The sequence below is a fragment of the Monodelphis domestica genome, chromosome 1 (assembly GCF_027887165.1).
Source record: "Monodelphis domestica isolate mMonDom1 chromosome 1, mMonDom1.pri, whole genome shotgun sequence".
NCBI classification, from domain to species: Eukaryota; Metazoa; Chordata; class Mammalia; order Didelphimorphia; family Didelphidae; genus Monodelphis; species Monodelphis domestica.
Window position 1 is genome coordinate 600,262,789 of NC_077227.1, and position 17,741 is coordinate 600,280,529.

General features: G+C 42.8%; 1 protein-coding gene across 2 annotated transcripts in view; it reads right to left on the minus strand.

The window, feature by feature from the left end:
• Window positions 1-11,754: 11,754 nt before the first annotated feature.
• The window catches only part of PROM2 (prominin 2), a 49,159-nt gene continuing 43,172 nt past the window's right edge, over window positions 11,755-17,741 (minus strand). The window contains exons 21-25 of one of the 2 annotated variants that reach the window (XM_007476546.3): window positions 17,673-17,741; window positions 14,620-14,709; window positions 13,799-13,905; window positions 13,384-13,455; window positions 11,755-12,195 (exon numbers count right to left, since the gene is read on the minus strand). In XM_007476546.3, coding sequence (XP_007476608.2) covers window positions 13,392-13,455; window positions 13,799-13,905; window positions 14,620-14,709; window positions 17,673-17,741 — 330 coding nt within the window. In that variant the 3' untranslated portion in view covers window positions 11,755-12,195; window positions 13,384-13,391. The remainder of the gene's footprint in view (window positions 12,196-13,383; window positions 13,456-13,798; window positions 13,906-14,619; window positions 14,710-17,672) is intronic. The other variant, XM_007476547.3, reaches the window with a different exon arrangement.

The following is a 17,741-nucleotide window of genomic DNA, read 5'->3' on the forward strand; positions in this document are numbered from 1 at the left end:
TCTCCAGAAGAAATAGAATTAGTGGCCCCCATCCTGTCTAAGCCACTTGAGCAAACAGCCTTGGATCTGGAGAGCCCAAGGAAGGAGTGAAAGTTTTTGTTGCTGGTTAGTCTCCATTTTTTAAGAGGACCAATGACATCATGGGGTGATGACTAGCAAGTGAATTGAATTTAAGTGAGGCAGAGTTGCACAGTCATCAATCTCACTCTCTTCCAGAGTCATCAAGATCCAGCAGCAAGACAAAAGTAAGAATAACTGGTTATGGTCCAGGATACAGTGGATGGCATAGGTATCTTCAATGTGCGATCAAGCTTTAAGCTCTCTTCATCACATTTGTTTCTACTGCCTTGGTGGTCATCAGAATGCATTGTTCTTATTTGTCTATTCTTTTGGGGAAGTCTTCATGTGCTTGGGGTAGACATTCCCCTAGCTCACTGATGGACTTGAGGTTTTCTGGTTACTGTCAACATGCTTTTACCAGAGTGTGGCCACTGCGCATGCTACCACTCCTTAGAGCCATAGGCAAGAATTGGGTGAAAAGATGGACATCAAAGGTGAAGGAACAGCTCCAAAAAGGACTCAATAAGCCTTCATGCCAAAAGTGTTGGCCCTCCCCCACCACTCCAAACATCCCTTGGGACAAAAGTAAGGAAATAGGGGAGTGTACATCCTCTAGTAGTCACAGGTCCTCCTGCCTCCCAGTTGGGTTCTGATCAGAAGATAGAAAAGGGACAAAGGGAGGAGAGAGGGCCAACTGATGGGGGAGTTCCCTGAATCTAGCTTCCTGGTTGGGTTCAGGACAAGGGGAAGGGGACAGGATTTAAGGGATGTGATTTTGCTGGATCTTTATCCATGTCATCCCCACCAACCCTAGGGATCTCCCAACTCTTTGCCCTGAACACTCTTCTCTTTTCCTTCCAGGTTATTTCATTTATTGAACTTGTTAGCTCCCATGGTTTTAATTATCATCTCTACATTCATGAATTTTAGATCTATTTATCCAACTCTAACCTCTAGTCTCACATCTCCTGCTGAGTGGACATATTGAACTTGATGTCCCAAAGACATCTCAGCACGTCCAAAGCCAAATTCATTATTTCTAACTCCCCTCTGATTAAGCCCTCCCATATTTCTAATATTTCTATTACCATCAAAGGTACCACTAATCTCCCAGTCACCCAAGTTCGCAACTTAAGTGTCATCCTCTCTTTCTCTCTCTTTCTCCCCGACTATATTCAATTAATGGTCAAGTCCTGTCATTTTGACCTTCATAACATCTTTCTTATATGCTTCTTTCTCTCCTTTGACACTGCCACCATCTTGATTCAGGCCTTATTTCCTAATACCTAGACTACTGAAAAAGCATGAAATATCATAGTGGTTGGTCTCCCTCCTTCAAAACTCATCCCAATCCAATCCACCCTCCACTCAAGTGTCAAATTGATCTTCCTTAGGTGAAGGTCTGATCATATCATTTCTAATTCCATAAACTACAGTGGCTCCCTATTACCTCCAGGATGAAATATACATTTTTGTTTGGCTTTTAAAGTTCTCTACAACCTGACCCTTTCCTACCTTTCCAATCTTCAATGATGATTAAAAATTCTGAGAAATTGATTTCTGGGTAAGAAATCAGTTTATTGATCAAGCTAGCAATAACCAATAAAATAGCTGGTCAATGATCTCTCTCTGAGATCAAAAACAAATTCCTTCAGCATCTTGATCATTAAATATAATTTTGGAAGCTTATTATTCAGCCCTCCTCATCTCTAATTGATGGATATCTAATGAAGAGGAAGGCTAGTATTTTCTATTCCTTCCTTTATTCCTTCATAATGATGGGAAAAATCATATACCTGATCACAGAATTCCAATATCTAGGTGAAGAAATCAGGTTATACCAGGTTAATAATGGCTTTCTCCATTCACCCCAATGGGTAACCCAAGGATATTGCCCTGCTGCACCCCATCCCCAATCATATCTGTCTAGAACCAGAACTGTTTCCCATAAAAGTTGAATCTTAAGTTCTCAATATTAGATATCTCAATTTTATAAGCTGCTCTGGGGTAGAAAATATGAGAACAGTCCTTGGATTGTCAGGACAAAGGAATGAGGAAAGAAGTTTTAAAAAATACCAAGCCCCAAATAATACTATTAAAGCACTATTTGGAATCAAAAATGATACAATATTAGGAATAAATCTTCTCACTTCTTATATTTTATTTCCCCACATACTCTACAGTACAGTAACTAGGCCTTCTTGCTGTTTCTTACACAAAACACTCCATCTCTCAACTACAAACATTTTCACTGGTTATTCCCAATTCTTTGAATTCTCTTCCTCTTTTTCCCCATTTCCCAACTTCCTTGACATTCTCCAAAAGTCAGCTAACATCCTAATTCATACAAGAAGTCCTTCCTGATCTCCCTCAGTGCTAATACTTTCCTTTTAATTATTTCCAACTTAGCCTTTATGTACTGTTTGTATGTAGTTGTTCCCATGTTGTCTCCCTAATTAGAGAGTGAGTTTCTTAAGCTCAGGAACTATGTGGTTTTTTTTCTTTTAATTATATCTCAGCACTTAGCACAGTACTTGGCATGTAGCAGACACTTAATAAATGCTTATAAACTCAATTTGATGTGGTGTATCTGAGTTCTTCCTTGATAACTATCTGAGCACAGAATATTAAGAGAATGGAAATTTTAATGGGGGAAGGGGTAAAGAAGAAAAGAATGAGACATAATTCTTGAGAATTAGACTGGTTAAGTGGAAAGAAGATTAGATATGGAATCAGATGACCTGCGTTCAAATCCTACCTCTACTACTTACTAACCTTGTGATTTTGGGATAGTCATTTAACATCTTTATCATGGTTTCTACCTCTCTAAAATAGGGATAATAATAAATGTCCTACAAACTCACAGGGATAATGAGAATCAAATAAGATAGTGATTCTATACCAGTAGAAAATGAAGATGAGAAGACAACTCCAAGTCTGGGGTAGGCAGGCCTCTCCAGTGGGTAGCACAAGAGTGCGAGATGCCTTGTGGCAGGGTCCAGAATTGGGAAAGAAGGGAAAACCTACTTTTTCCCCCTAGAATTCACTTAGCATGGGATATGTCAGAATAATGGAAAGAAAAGTTCCTAGGCCTTCTTCTCCTTTTCCTATCTATAACCCCTACACGATAATCAGTTCAAGGTCTCCAGTCTGTATTTTACAGATGAAGAAACTGATGTTGGCAAAGTGACTTGTCCAGGTTCATACTAAGCAAATATCCGAAACAGTATTTGAACTCAGGTCTTCCTAACTATAGATCCAATGCTGTATCCACATTTTTTGTAGTATTCTACATAAAACTGCCCAAACCCGTGTCATTTTGCAATAAAGCAGAAATTTAGAAACTACAAACAATACCAGAAATCTAGGAATTTTTAACGTGGGATACAAAAACTTTTATATATGTGTATGGGCACACATATACAAATCCTATATATTTTACATGAATTATGTAGTGTTTATGTATAACATTTTCCACATATATATAAGTTTGTAGTTTTTTATCTTGTGCATTTAAAAGCCTGATTCTAAGAAGGGATCTAGAGGCTTCACCAGACAGTCAAAATGTTTACAACATGCAAAAAAGGTGAAAGAAACCCTGATTTAGTCCAAATACCTCATCTATATTACCTTGCCATTATGGCTCAGTAATCAGGCTTAGAGTCAGGAACACTCTACTCCAGCCTCAGATGTTTCCTAGCTCTATGACACTGGGCAAGTCAGTTAGTCCTTATTTGCCTCAGTTTTCTTATCTGTAAAATAGGGATAATAAACATCTATTTTCCATGGTTATTATGAAGATCAAATGAGATAATACTTATAAAGAGCTTAGCACAGGGTCTGGCACATAGTGAATGTCAAATAAACATTAGCTGTTAAGGTTATGTTTGTTTAATAGGTAAATTGCTCAATTGAAGAGAAAATTGAGGACCAGAGAAGTGTAATGATTTAAATAAGGTAGCACAGCCAGTTAGTAACTAAGTTGGGGTAAGAACTCAGCTCTGGAGTGACAGTTCTTTCTGCTACACATTTGTCTACTTAATAATCTCACTCATCTTTATCTATAGCTTTAAAGTTTGTAAAGTACTTTCCTCCCAATAACCCGATGATTTAGATAACTCAAGAATAGTCTCCAACTTACAGATGAGGAAACCGATTGCATTGCTAGTGTCTCTGGGGAGATTTGAAGCCAGTCTCCTGACTTCCAATGCAGATCCACTACACCATAGGTGTCAAAGGCGCAGTCAAATGCCTCCTGGAACACTCCATGGTGCCCAAGGAACCAGATTAAAATGGCATTGGAAAAATTTTGACAAAACAAATAAAAATGCGATAGGACATTGATAATGCTAACATGTGGTTTTCTAAGTGGATATGCAGCCCTCAAGGATCCTCATGTCTAGTTTAGTAGCCCTGTTTCTATTTGAGTCTGACACCTACCCCATGCTGCCTTAAACAGGTTCTGGAGGGACTCCACCCTCACCCCTAGAGGGACCATGATATAAAGACAGATGTCGTTCAATTAGTTCACATCCAACTCTTTATGACTCATTTTTGGGGCTTTCTTGGCAAAGATCCTGGAGTGGTTTTTCCATTTCCTTCTCCAGTTCATTTTACCAATGAGAAAACTGAAGCAGAGTTAAGTGACTTGTCCAGAGTCACACAGATAGTGTGTCCAGATTTGAATTAAGGTCTTCCTGACTCCAGGCCAGCAGTCTATCCACTGTGACATCTAGCTGCACCCTAGAAAAACAAAATCCACTAATAAAACATTTAAAAAATGAAATAGAAAGATGTTACTAGTAGAGTTCTGCGACTGGACTCTGATTAACCCAAGGGATGAAGACTATGGCAGAAAATCAGAGGATTAAGATAATTTTGAAGAGTTTTCTTATCTAGAGAGAGGGTGAGTATCCCACTCCCCATGGAGTCTCCCACTGATGCCTGAATTCCCTTCAGTGGTAATTACCCTTTGAGTTTAAGCATTATCCTCTGCTTAGTTCTCTTTTCATATAGATTCATAAGAACTTGAATTAGAAGGGACCAAAAACTAGGGTGGGAGGTGTAAAAATTTAACATCCGGCTCCCTGAAGAGAAGGGAGGGAGTGTTTTCACAATGCACTTAAAAGTTTAATCTGCACTGTTAATATTTTCTCCCTCACTTTCTTAGATCTAGACAATCAACAAAACAATAAATCAAGCCCAGAGTTGTATACTTTTGCCATTTCCAAGGCATAAATGGTCACCCTGAAATTTTAACAATCAGATCTCATGGTTCAGTTTGAGTTGACTCCAACACACGCTGCTTGAAAAACTAATCCCATCCAACTTCCTCATTGGGCAGATGAAGAAACGGAGGCCCCAAGACATTCAATGACTACCCTCTAGTACTGGAATGCACATCCTCCCCGCCCCCTCCTCTTAAGAGTTTCAGGCTTCTTTTAAGGGTCAGCACATGTAATGCCTCTTACTCCCAAGTTTTCCAGTTGTTAGGGCTTCCCCTGCCTCATGATACTTTTTGTTGTTCATTCACATCCAACTCTTCGGGATTCTGTGGACTACACCTGTCAATGACATTTCGTCCGCCAGGATACTGGAGTGGTTTGCCATATTGTTCTCAGGCAGATCTTTGTGTCAGGCAATCACATCACAAAGATGAAGTGACTTGCCCAAGGTCACACAGCTAAGAAGATATCTATTTTAGATTTAGCTATTTATGTACATATACATTGTCTCCTCTTGATAGTCTGTAGGCTTGTAGAGGACTGCTTTTTATAATCTAGTACCTTTTTTATTAACCCTTCTTCTGTCTTAGAATCGAGTATAAGTATCAGTTCCAAGGTGGAAGAGCAGCGAGGGCTGGGCATTTGGGGTTAAGTGACTTGCCCAGGGTCACACTGCTTAGAAGTATCTGAGGTCAAATTTGAATCCAGGAACCCTGTTTCCAAATGTGACCCTCAATCTATTCAGCCACCTAGCAGCCCCAGAGGCTTCTTTTATACTATACTGTGTTCCCCCCTAAGTTCCCCCAAAAGAGAAAACATGACCATCCATGATATCTCAATGCGAATGAGTTTGTGCACTGATTTCCTCCCTGACTGAATGGAGCCCTGAGTACCTGGCAAAGGGCCCCTTGAAAGGGGAAGAGGAATCCCCTCAAAAAGGGGAAACTCAGAACCCTCTTGGCAAATCTTCACAGTTCTGCCAAGAGTCACGGTGGTATAATGAAATGAACCCTGGACGGAATATTCATTCTTCAGTTTGAGGCTTCCATCCGCTACTAACATGCTGTGTGACCTTGGGCAAGTCACCTTACTTTTCCAGGCCTGAGGTTCCTCACCTGTCCAATGGGGGAGTACGAGTAAGTGGTCTCAGAGCTCCAATGTCCTATGATGGAAGGAGAGCCTGCTCTGGTGCCATTCTGCTGGATCTCTCTCACCCCACCGGAGTAAACACCATTTGCCATTGCTCCCTCTTGTCTTATGCTTTGTGATCTCTTTTCAGGTGCTTTTCTTGGCAAAGATACTGGTGTGGTTTGCTATTTCCTTCTCCAGCTTATTTTACAGATGAGGAAAGGAAGGCAAACAGTTTAAGTGACTTGCTCAGGATCACAAAACAAGAAAGTGTCCAAGCTTTAGATTTGAACCCAGGAAAATGTCTTCCTGCCTCGAGGCTTGAAACCATGCCAACTAGCTGCAAATGCCATTCCCCCTCCCTGAAAGCCTGTGATTGCCCGAAGAGAAGCTGGGCTGGCTCTTTGTCGGGAACCAGAACGGAGGCTGAAGCTGCTGCCAAAAGCTGGGGTAGGGTGGGGCAGAGAGGCAGATGGCAGAGGCTCTTGAGCCACCCAGCTGACAGGGAGGAGCAGAGATGGCCTCGGCCACATCATGGCTTATGCAAGCCCCAGAAGCAGGAGCAGAGCCAGGGCCCATGTCTTGCCCCTGTCTGCAGTCTACTCCAGTTCAAGCTGAGCAGCAGAGCTCTAGAAATCAAAGAGGCTTGAAAGGGACCCCCTTGAACTCCAAACTTAGCCCGACTCACCCTTCCCTCTACTTGAAATGCCTCACCCCCGGCACGTGACATGCCAAGCTCTGCCCAGCAACCCTGGGCATGCTCCCATCCATGTGCTCTTGCCATGGCTGGCATCCACATGCTACCTCTCCCTGTCCTGGGAGTAACTCCTGGCAAGCCACCTGGATCCCATGACTCTCTCCAGAGCCACACTGCACTTGCCCAGCCTTGTCAGAAGTTCCCAGAACCCCAAAAGCATCTGCTTGGGAAAGCCTAGAGCCAGTCCCAGCTCCTCAGGGGCAAAGCCCAGCAGGCTGGGGGTACATCTGGGAAGAGCTCATTCTTGGTGCCTCTGGCGCCTTCATGCTGCGCTTCCTCCTGCCATATGGCTTTTCTCTCTCTCTCCCCAGAGCAGTTTGGGTAACCTTCCTCCCAGAAAGGCTCCCTCCCCTCTCCCCTACACCACCAAGGAAGGAGATGGCCAAAGCTTCAAATAGCTCCTAAGGAGGGTGATTCCCCAAGAAGTTCCTGGACTAATGTCCATGGAGGATCCCAAAGCTTTCAAACTGCCAGCGTTTTAAAACCAGACTATTTTGCAAACTTTTTCTTTTTTTAAGGAAGGCTACATGCTAGTTGTGTTGCTGTAGCTCCCCACAGTGTGATATTTTGTAATTCAATCTGTAAGGTTTTTTTAATTAACAAGCACTTTTTTCAATGTCCCTCTTACTACCCCTCCCTCACAATTAAATAGTTTTTTAATTATTTTATTTACTTCATTAAATATTTCCCAATTACAATATATGTAAAAAAATTTTAACAATCATTATAAAAATTTTTAGCTCCAAGTTCTCTCCCTCCCTCTTGATCTTCCCCTTTCCTTGAACTCTAGCACTTTGATTTATAATATTCAAGTGAGATCCTACCAAAAAAATTTTCATATAAGCCATTGTTGCAAAAGAAAACACAATAAGATTTTTTAAAGAAAAAAAGAAACTATAAACAAGACAAAACAATAGAGATAAAGGTTTTTTGAAAATATACTTCAATCTCCAGTCCTCTTTCTGGAGGGGGAGAGAATTTTTCATCATGAGTCTTTTGGATTCTTTGTCTTCTTGGATCATTGTCTTGATCAAAGTATCCCAGTCTTTCACAGTTGGCTGTTCTTATTTTATTTTGTTATGTACAATGTTCTGCTGGTTCTGCAAACATTACTGTGCATGAGTTTCATATAAGTCTTTCTAGATTTTTCTGAAACCATCCTATTCATCATTTCTTAGAATACAATAGTATTCCTTCACAATTATAAATCACAATTCATTTAGCTGTTCCACAATTGATGGACATCTCCCAGATTTCTAATTCTTTGCCACCACAAAGAGTTGTTAAAATTATTTTTGTGCAAATCGATCCTTTTCTCTTTTCCCTCTTGGGTTACAGACCTAATAGTGGTATTGTTGGGTCCAAAAGCATACACAGGTAAAAATAATTTAATTACTTTTCCTTTGATTTTCAAGGTTTCTTTTTTAGTGTTTAATTGAAAGCTTTTTATTTGCTCTTTTTTAGCTTTTTAAAAATTATGTACCCAATTCATTCACCTGCCATTTCTCTCTTTTATTGACATATGCATTTAGAGATATGTTTTCTGTAAGTACTGCTTTGACTGTATCTGGCAAATTTTAAAATGTTTCATTTTTGTCATTTTCTTCAATGAAATTATTGATTGTTTTTATGATTTGTTCTTTGACACACTCGTTCTTTATAATCTGATTACTTTCCAACTAGCTTTTTATCTATGTTTCCACAGCCTTTTATTCAATGTAATTTTTATTGCATTATAGTCCGAAAAGGGTGCATTTAATAATCAAGCCTTTATGCATTTGATTGTGAGGTTTTTGTGCCCTGATACATGGTTGATTTTTGTGAAGGTACCATATACAGCTGATAAAATGGTATACTCCTTTCTATTTCCATTCAGTTTTCTCCAGAAATCTATCCTGTCTAACTTTCTAAGATTCTATTCATCTCTGACTTCTTATTCGTTTTATGGTTAGATTTATCTAGCACTGAAAGGCCAAAGTTGAGGATCCCCACTAGTATAGTTTTACTATTTCCTCCTATAATTCATTTAACTTTTCCTTGAAGAATCTGGATACTGTGCCATTTAGTGAATATATTAATATTTATATTGGTTCATTGTTTATGAAGATGTAGTTTCCTGGCTTATTCCTTTTTTTAAACCTTTACCTTCTGTATTAGAATCAATACTGGGTATTAGTTCTAAGGCAGAAGAGTGGTAAGAGCTAGGCAATGGAGGTTAAGTGACTTGCCCAGGGTCACACAGCTGTCTAAGGGTATGCTTGAAACTAGGACTTCCCATCTCTGGGCCTAGTTCTCAATCTACTGAGCCACCTAGTTGCCCCCTCGCTTATTGCTCTTAATAAGATCTATTTTTTATTTTGTTTTGTCTGAGAACATGATTGCTACTCCTGCCTTTTTTTACTTTAGCTGAAGCACAATAGATTCTGCTTCAGTCCCTCCCTCCCAATTAAGCAAATTTTTAAAAAACAAAATAAAGCCCTCACTACATAACTACATTGTCCATTAAAGCAAAATTCCACATTGGCCAAGTCCAAAAATACATGTCCCTTCTACATTTTAAGTACATCATTTCTGCCAGCAAGTGGGTGGCATGTTTCATCTTCATTTGGGGGGACTTGTGATTTATCATTGCATTTATCAGAGTCCTAAAATCTTTCAAACTTGTTTTCTCTATAATGTTATCTTTGTATAAATTGTTCTAGTTCTGCTTACTTTGCTCTGCATTAGTTCATGGAAATCTTCCCAGTTTCCTCTGAAATTACCCACAATAATAATCCATTACATTTATTTGGCACAATTTGTGTAGTCTTGTGCAATAGAAAGAACATTCCTTAGTTTCCAATGTTTGCCTCCCAGGAAAAGAGCACCTAGAAATACTTTTGTATCTATAAATCCTTTCCCTCTTTCTCTAATTCCACAGATACAGCAAGCATCTCAGATTTTCTGGGACAATATCAATTCCAAATGTAAGGTAGCAATGTGTGCTATGTCACTCTAATGAAATAGCATGTTGTATTACCTAAGAATAGAAATTCCTTGAGCGCAGAGATTTTTTTTTCATTTTTACCTTTTATCCCTGTACCTAGCAACAGTGACTTGTATATATTGTTGTTGTTTTATTGTATAGTTGCTTCAGTCACAATGGATTCCTTGTGATCCCGCTTGGAGTTTTCTTGGCAAAGATTTTGGAGTGGTTTGTCATTTCCTTCTCTAGCTTATTTTACAGATGAAGAAACTGATGCAAACAGGGTTAAGTGACTTGCCCAGGGTCACAGCTAGCTGGTGTCTAAGGCCAGATTTGAACACATTAAGATGAGTCTTCCTGTTTCCCAACCCAGTGCTCTATCCACTGCACCAGCTAGCTGCCCATCTTGTTTATATTTTGTGCTTAATAGATGTAGGTTGAATGAATGAATGAGAAAAAGACATAGTGTTCAGAGCACTGGACTTGGAATCAGGAAGATCCTGCCTCAGATAATTTACTATCTGTGTAATCTTGAGTAAATCATTTAACTTCTCTGTACCTCAGTTTACTCATCTGTAAAATGAAGGAGTGGGTTTAGTGGTCTCTAAGGTCCCTAACAGCTCTAAATCCATGACCCTATGCATGTATTGGTCTCTTATTGGCTAAATTATAACCTCCCAAAGTGTAGAGATTGTATATTGTCCAAAGCCTGCCTTTCCCCCCAATGGTTAGCATGATGCTTTGTATACAGTAGGTGCTCAATAAGAGGGGAAGGAAAAAGCATATATTAAGTACCTATTATGAGCCAGGCTCTGTGGTGAGCGCTTCACAAATATTATCTCCTTTGATCCTCATAAGCCTCCGTGGAGGTGTTATTTATTGTTTCCACCCAAATGTCCCCATCTTCTCCCTGCCAGTTCTAGCTCTATTCAGCTTGTACAACGTGGTCACGAGCAACGGAGACCTTCTAAGGGATGACGTCCCCGAGGCGGCACTGAAGAGGCTGCTCTGAAGAGGGTCCACCTGGTTCTGACAATAAGGACAGACAACAAGTCCTTTTCTCCTCTGTATACCCCATGCGTGGGCCTGGCATGAAGCTTTGCATACGCCGTCTATGAGGCTTTTGGGAATGGATGACAAGGGTGCTAGAACATTAAGCTGCAAAGACCCTTAGAAATCTTCTAATGCCTTCCCTTCATTTTTATATTAAAAAACATTCCTGCCTTCGATCTTAAAATCAATATAAGTATTGGCTCCAAGGCAGAAGAGTGGTAAGGGCTGGGCAACGGGGGTTAAGTGACTTGCCCAGGGTCACCCAGCTGGGACGTGTCTGAGGCCAGATATGAATCCCACTGCACCACCTAGCTGGCCTCACTCCTTCATTTTACAGCAGAAGAAACTGAGGCACACAGCTTGCCAAAGCCAGCACTCCAAACCAGGTCTTTTAACTCTGTGTTCTTTCCTTGACATGAAACGTAATCATCCCAGGATGGTGCCTCCCGGACCTTGGCACCGCCCTGAGATTCTGAACTCAGCAAACATTGGCGTGAACACTTCCTCTCTAGTGCAGGGCATGAGACTAAGGGCTGGGGCTCCAAGGACCAAAGACAGAGACTTGGGAAAGTGGAAACACTTTAATGGTTCAGAGGTGCACCCACTACCCTCCTCTATATTCCAGATGTACACAGTCACCCCAAGGTGGGCACAGGGAGGAGAAAGGGAAAGAGAGGAACGAGGGGGCCGGGAAGAAGGGAGAGAAAAGGAGGAAAACCAGAACAGAGCCAAAGGTCCTGAGTCCCATGGGAAGCCCACCAAGTCCCTTTGGCTCCTGAGCAGCCTTGGAGGAAGCACCCCTCACCCCCCGGCCAGGTCCCTTTCCTAGGAAGCGCTTGCAGCAAAACTGAGGGAGCAGGTAAAGGTTTATCTTGGCAGCCCAAAGCTGACAGCTTCTTGGCCGGTGACTTAGGAGTCCTCCCCTCGGAGATCAGCAGCCTGGGCCTCACCCTCTGGCAGCGGGCAGGCGAGGGTAGTCTGGGCAAAAATCCAGGCTCTCCCAGAAGCTGCAAAGAGAAACAGAATAATCAGGGCCGGCCAGGGCTGCACGACCTACTCCTAAAGGCTCAGTGTACGCTGAAACGATGAGAGCCCGGACCCTGCTGGGTTCTTTTTCCTCAGTCTAAAAGGGAAAGAGTCTCCTGCCTAGGGACTGGTTTCATCTACCTATGAAAGGTTCAGAGGAGAGGAGAGGGGGTGCTTGGGACTGGGGGGGGGGGGCTATGTCTACAGAGAATCAATGGCGAAGAAAGCAGGAGGGAGCCGAGGAAGGGAGAGCTAAGCAATGAGGCTGTAAATGGAGGGACAGGATGAGGCAAGGGGCAAAGGAGGCTGTTGGGATCCTGAGCATCCTTCAAGGTTCAGCTCGAAACTGTCCTTCCTCTTCCCACTCCACTGGGCTGGAAGCGCTCTCTCATTGCATTTGATGTGCGCCTTGCCTTTCTCCTTTGGGTTAGAACTACGCATCTCTCCCCTAGTAAGTTTTGACCTCCCCAAGGACAAGGACCGCATCTTATGCATCTTTGTACCGCCAGAGCACCTTGCAACAAAGCTGACGTTTAATAAAATTTTGCAAGGACAAATGAATAATTGAACGGGGGTAGATTACAGGGCTGTTCCAGGAGGGGGAGGAGACTACAGGGGAGCTGAAAAGGGCTGGGATGGTGCTGAAGGAAGAGGGGGGATGGTAACATTAAGATGAAGAGGCTCGTGAATGGGTACAGATTTAGAACTAAAGGGGTACAGAAATTTCTAGTGGGGGGAACCTCTAGGCCAGACTAACAGGTGACACTGGATAACTGAGGAGTTCAGAATAGTACACGGAGGCATGACAAAGCTGGGCGAAGGTAATGGCCAATGATTTCATTCACGAAAATGGAAAGAAGTCGCTTATTAAAGGCTGAGAATTGAAAGGGAAGAAGGTGAGAGGCTGAGTAGAGAAACACTGAGTGAGGGCTCCTTAGCACTGGCTACAGAGCAAAGCTGGGGAAGACAAGCCCTTGGCTCTGGCTTCCTAGAACATCAGACCCCCTAGACTCCAGGGATGCTCAGACAAAACCCTTCTTTCTTTCCCTCTGCCCTCCCCCAGGGAGGCTTCTGTGCCAGGGAGGCGTGGTTCCTGGGAGCCCTACTGCTTGGTGGCCTCATTCTTCCAGGCTTCTTTCCCTGGAATACAGAGCAATCTTTCTCCTTACCCTGGATCCTACAGTTTCAGTGACGTGACTCTGGGGATGTGAAAAAGCTGGGTCTCCTCAGAGCTGGTGGAGCTGTGGCCGGGAGAAGGATGTTAGGGAGTCTCATTCCCCTCCCTTCATCTCTGGGAGCCTGGGGACAAGAGAGACCCCGCTTCCTCCCCCGGATCCCCCAGAATGGCAGACCTTGCCCTCAGGTGGGGTAAACTGTATGAGGAGGCCAAATGGGCCAGACCTATGGAAAACCTTGTGTCCCTGAGGCTCAGAGGGGATGGAGGCTGGTCTGTAAGAGGAAGAGCTGTATTTCTTCCTGGGATGTTCTAGGGCCCTGATCAGCTTCTGTGACTGGGAGTTGGTGGCTGGACAAAATGACTCCCTAATGACCCCCTGTGACTCTGGGACCTTAGGCGCCCCTCACCTTAAGCGTTTCCTGATGGGTCGGAAGTGCTTGGTGGTTTTGATGGCGAAGATGATGCTGGGAATGAGCAAGAATGTGCACCAGGCCAGGCAGAACCAGAAGGCATTCTGAAATACACGGGCTCAGACAAGTGAAAAGGGTCCACTTCACTCCAGGGCCCCACCAAAAACACCTCTGCCCAACTAGTAGAGTGGCCATGGGGAGATCATCCTGTCTGCAAATATGGCAGAGAAACAATCTCCAAAGACACGCGGGTCCCAGGGAGAAAGGATAGGAAGAGGCATGGCTTGGAGTGGAGGCCAAATAGCCCTTACACATTGGTCTATATGCCCTCTGGGGTCCTTTCCAAACACAGAGATTCCATGTTCCTGTGGCCTCACCAATCTCTTATCCTACCCAAGGCTGGCATGCTCTGGGCGCATCCTTGCTTCCATCCCTCGAGGAATGAGGGGGAAGAGTATGGGGGAATGGTTCTTGGATATATGCTTTAAAAAAAAAAAAACCTTACCTTCTATCTTAGAATTAATGCCAAGTATCGGTTCCAAGGCAAAAGAGCAGTAAGAGCCAGACAATTGGAGTTAAGTGACTTGCCCAGGGTCACACAGCTAAGAAGTGTCTGAGACCACATTTGAACACAGGATCTCCCAACTCCAGGCATTACATTCTATCCACTGTACCAGCTAGCTGCCCCAGGGGGTATATAAGCTCTTAAAGAGCTAGGGCCACTTAATGCTAGTTTTGCATCTCCAGTGTGCCCCATACAAATTGGGCACTCTATAAACATTCACTGCTTTGATTTTAGGGAGAAGAGGGCCATTTACCCAGGGATTCGCGATATGGTCACACAGGATCACCCGGCCATTGTCCAGTGCCTCAGACAGGGGTTGGCAGGTAGCAATGTGTTCAGTGACCTGTGGAGGCAAGGCTACTTAGGAGGAGGTTGTCTGGAGGACCTGGATCCCAGGGTCCATTCTCCTTCTCTTCTCCCTCTCTAATGCTCCTGTGGGGATAAGGGGACTTCTAGAACCTCCACAGAAAAGTGTCCTATTGGGAGGAAGGAGGGGGTAGATTCCCTAAGAAATGTCAGATTAGGCAGAGGCATGCAGTCAGTACCAGGAATATCCTAAGGGGCTCTGGCTGGGGCAAAGGATTTCATCTCCCCTCTCGGGACTTTTCCTGTCCTGAGACCCTAGTCCAGAGACTGGGCATCACAGCAACCCTCAAAGGGTCTCTCTGACTCCTCCTTCAGCCTCTACTCCTATTCCTTGAGAAACAACAACACACTATGACATACAATAAAACACAAATGCATTAAGACAGAGGCAAAGTATCTTGGGGAGGAAAATGTGTATGTGTGTGTGTATGAGAGAGAGAAAAATAGAGAGACACAGAGAGAGAGAGAGAGAGAGAGAGAGAGACAGAGAGAGACAGAGAGAGAGAGAGAGAGAGAGAGAGAGAGAGAGAGAGAGAGAGAGAGAGAGAGAGAGAGAGAGAAACAGAGAGAGAGAGAGAGAGAGAGAAAGGGGGGGAGAGAGACAGAGAGAGACAGAGAGAGAGAGAGAGACAGAGAGAGAGAGAGAGAGAGAGAGAGAGAGAGAGACTCTGGAATGTCTTTCCCATCCCAATTCAATTCCATTCAACAAATAATTATTATGCTCCTACCAGACACCAAGCACTCTTCTAGGGATTGGGAATACAAAGACAAAGATGAAATCATCTCTTCTCTCAAGAATTATGCTATTGCTATTAACGACTATACTATTACATCCCCAACCCTCACCTGCCAAAATTCTAACTCACTCTTCAGGGCCCATTAAATGTCACTTCCTTCAGGGAGTCTTCCTTGTCCCCCTAGTCAGAAGTGATCTCTCCCATTCCAGAGTTCCTAAATCACTTTGTGCCACTCACACAGCACTTATCCTATCCGGCTTTATATTGTAGCTAATTGTATATTTATCTTCTCTCAACTACTAGATGAGAACAGAGACCATTCATCTTGTGTCACTGACAGCCCTTGGCACCCAATACCTAGCTACTCCTTTGCATATTTGTTGGGCAAAAGAATGGCCATCAGGACACATGTACATAGAAGGACATAATGAGTTCATAGGGGGAAAATACTCTTATAGATTCGAATAGACAGGTGTACACACATCAGTATGAACATGAGCACAGCCAGATAAAGGCACATATAGATATATAGTATACAATAATAGTAGTTGATATTTATATGGCACTTTAAGGTTTGCAAAATACTTGCCATCCCTTGTTGCATTTAATATAACAACCTTATAGGGACAGCCTACCCATACCATTATCTTCCTTTTACAGATGAGGAAACTGAGGTTGAGAGATGAAGTAATTTGCTTATAGTCACATGACTTATAAGGGACAGAGACAGGATTTGAACCCAGATCAGTCCTGTCTCCAACTCCCTTTCTGACATATCAGATTGTCTTTCATGCACAAACATATGCATGTAGGCAGGCTGCCTGGTTTTCTGCTTCAAAAAAATCAAATAACAGTTTCTTAGTAGCTATCCTGTTTTCTATCTATTTCAACAGGAATTGTTAAAAGAAAGTAGGGGAGTGTATTGGGTTGTGTGATTAGTACTCCTTTGTGCTCCTTGTGGTCTCTGCTCTTAGCAGAGAAAGTCTTTTGGAACAGTTTCTTTTAAACTGGGAAATATTTAAATCTATTGCAGCAGAATGTGGTCGTGCTCAGGGGCCCATAGATGATGACCATTACTTTCCCATGTGGTTATTTTCACCAGTTCAACATTCATTAAACTCCTCTTATTGACATTCAAACAAGCTATAGACAATGAAAAATCAACCTGAGTTTAGCATGTCCTACAGACTTTTAACTGATGTGAAGCAATTGCCACAATGAGGAGGCCTAAAGAGCTCTCAAAACACCTTAGTCATTAAGAATTGATCTGCAAACCAGAAGCTTACAGCATTCGTCAAGATGACAAGTCATCCATCTTGAAGTAGTAAGACAGCAAGACATTACAGTGGGATTTGGGGGAAGAGCTCTGAGCTGGAAATCAGGAGATCCATACCACTTCTCTCTCCCTAATACCCTTTCTAGTTGTGGCCCTGCAATCTTCTAATACATGACTTTGGACAAGTAATTTCTCATTTCTCTGGGCTTTGGTTTACTTGGCTATAAAATGAGAAGGCGGAACTAAATTCATACATTTTAGAGCTCAAAGGACCTTAGAATTCATCCTATCTTGCCCTCTTAGACTCTGGATGGAAAATAAGACACTGATAAGTCAAGAGCCTTGCCCAAAATTCCACAGGTGTGTTGGAGCATAGCTTCCAAAGTGCCCTGTTTCCAAATTCAGGGTTCTTTATGGAAATTAAAGACAAAGAGATATGAAGGTCCAAGGTGTGCTTAAGGGACAATGAGATTAGGAAGGGTTTGTGTAGAGAGAGACAGGAAATAAGATAGCATGGGTACCTTGGGGTCAGTGGGGCTCCATAAAAAGTTTGGGAGCACACTCACATCCCAGCTTCTGCAGGATGCCCTTCCCAATCTCCGCCACTGCTAGTGCCCTCCATTTAAGATGAACTTCCTTTTACATTGTATATATCTAATTTGTACACACTTTGCATGTGAACTCCTTGAGGGGAAGGACTTTTGTGGGATTTTTTGCTTTCCTTTTTCTCTTTTTGTATCCTCATAGTACTGATGTACGTTATCTGACACATAGTATATACTTAATGATTGCCTATTGACTAATTCGCTGCCTGCCCAAAGATTAATCTGGCAGCAGCACACGCAGAGAAGATTAGTGGGTGAGGAAATAGAGATAGAGAGATTACTTTGGACGTGGTTACAGTGTCCCTGGGTCCCCACTCCTCACCATCTGTCTGGCCCAGTCCACGTATTGGGTGAAGTATGCTGTTTCTCGATTCAGGAAGCACTCGCTTTC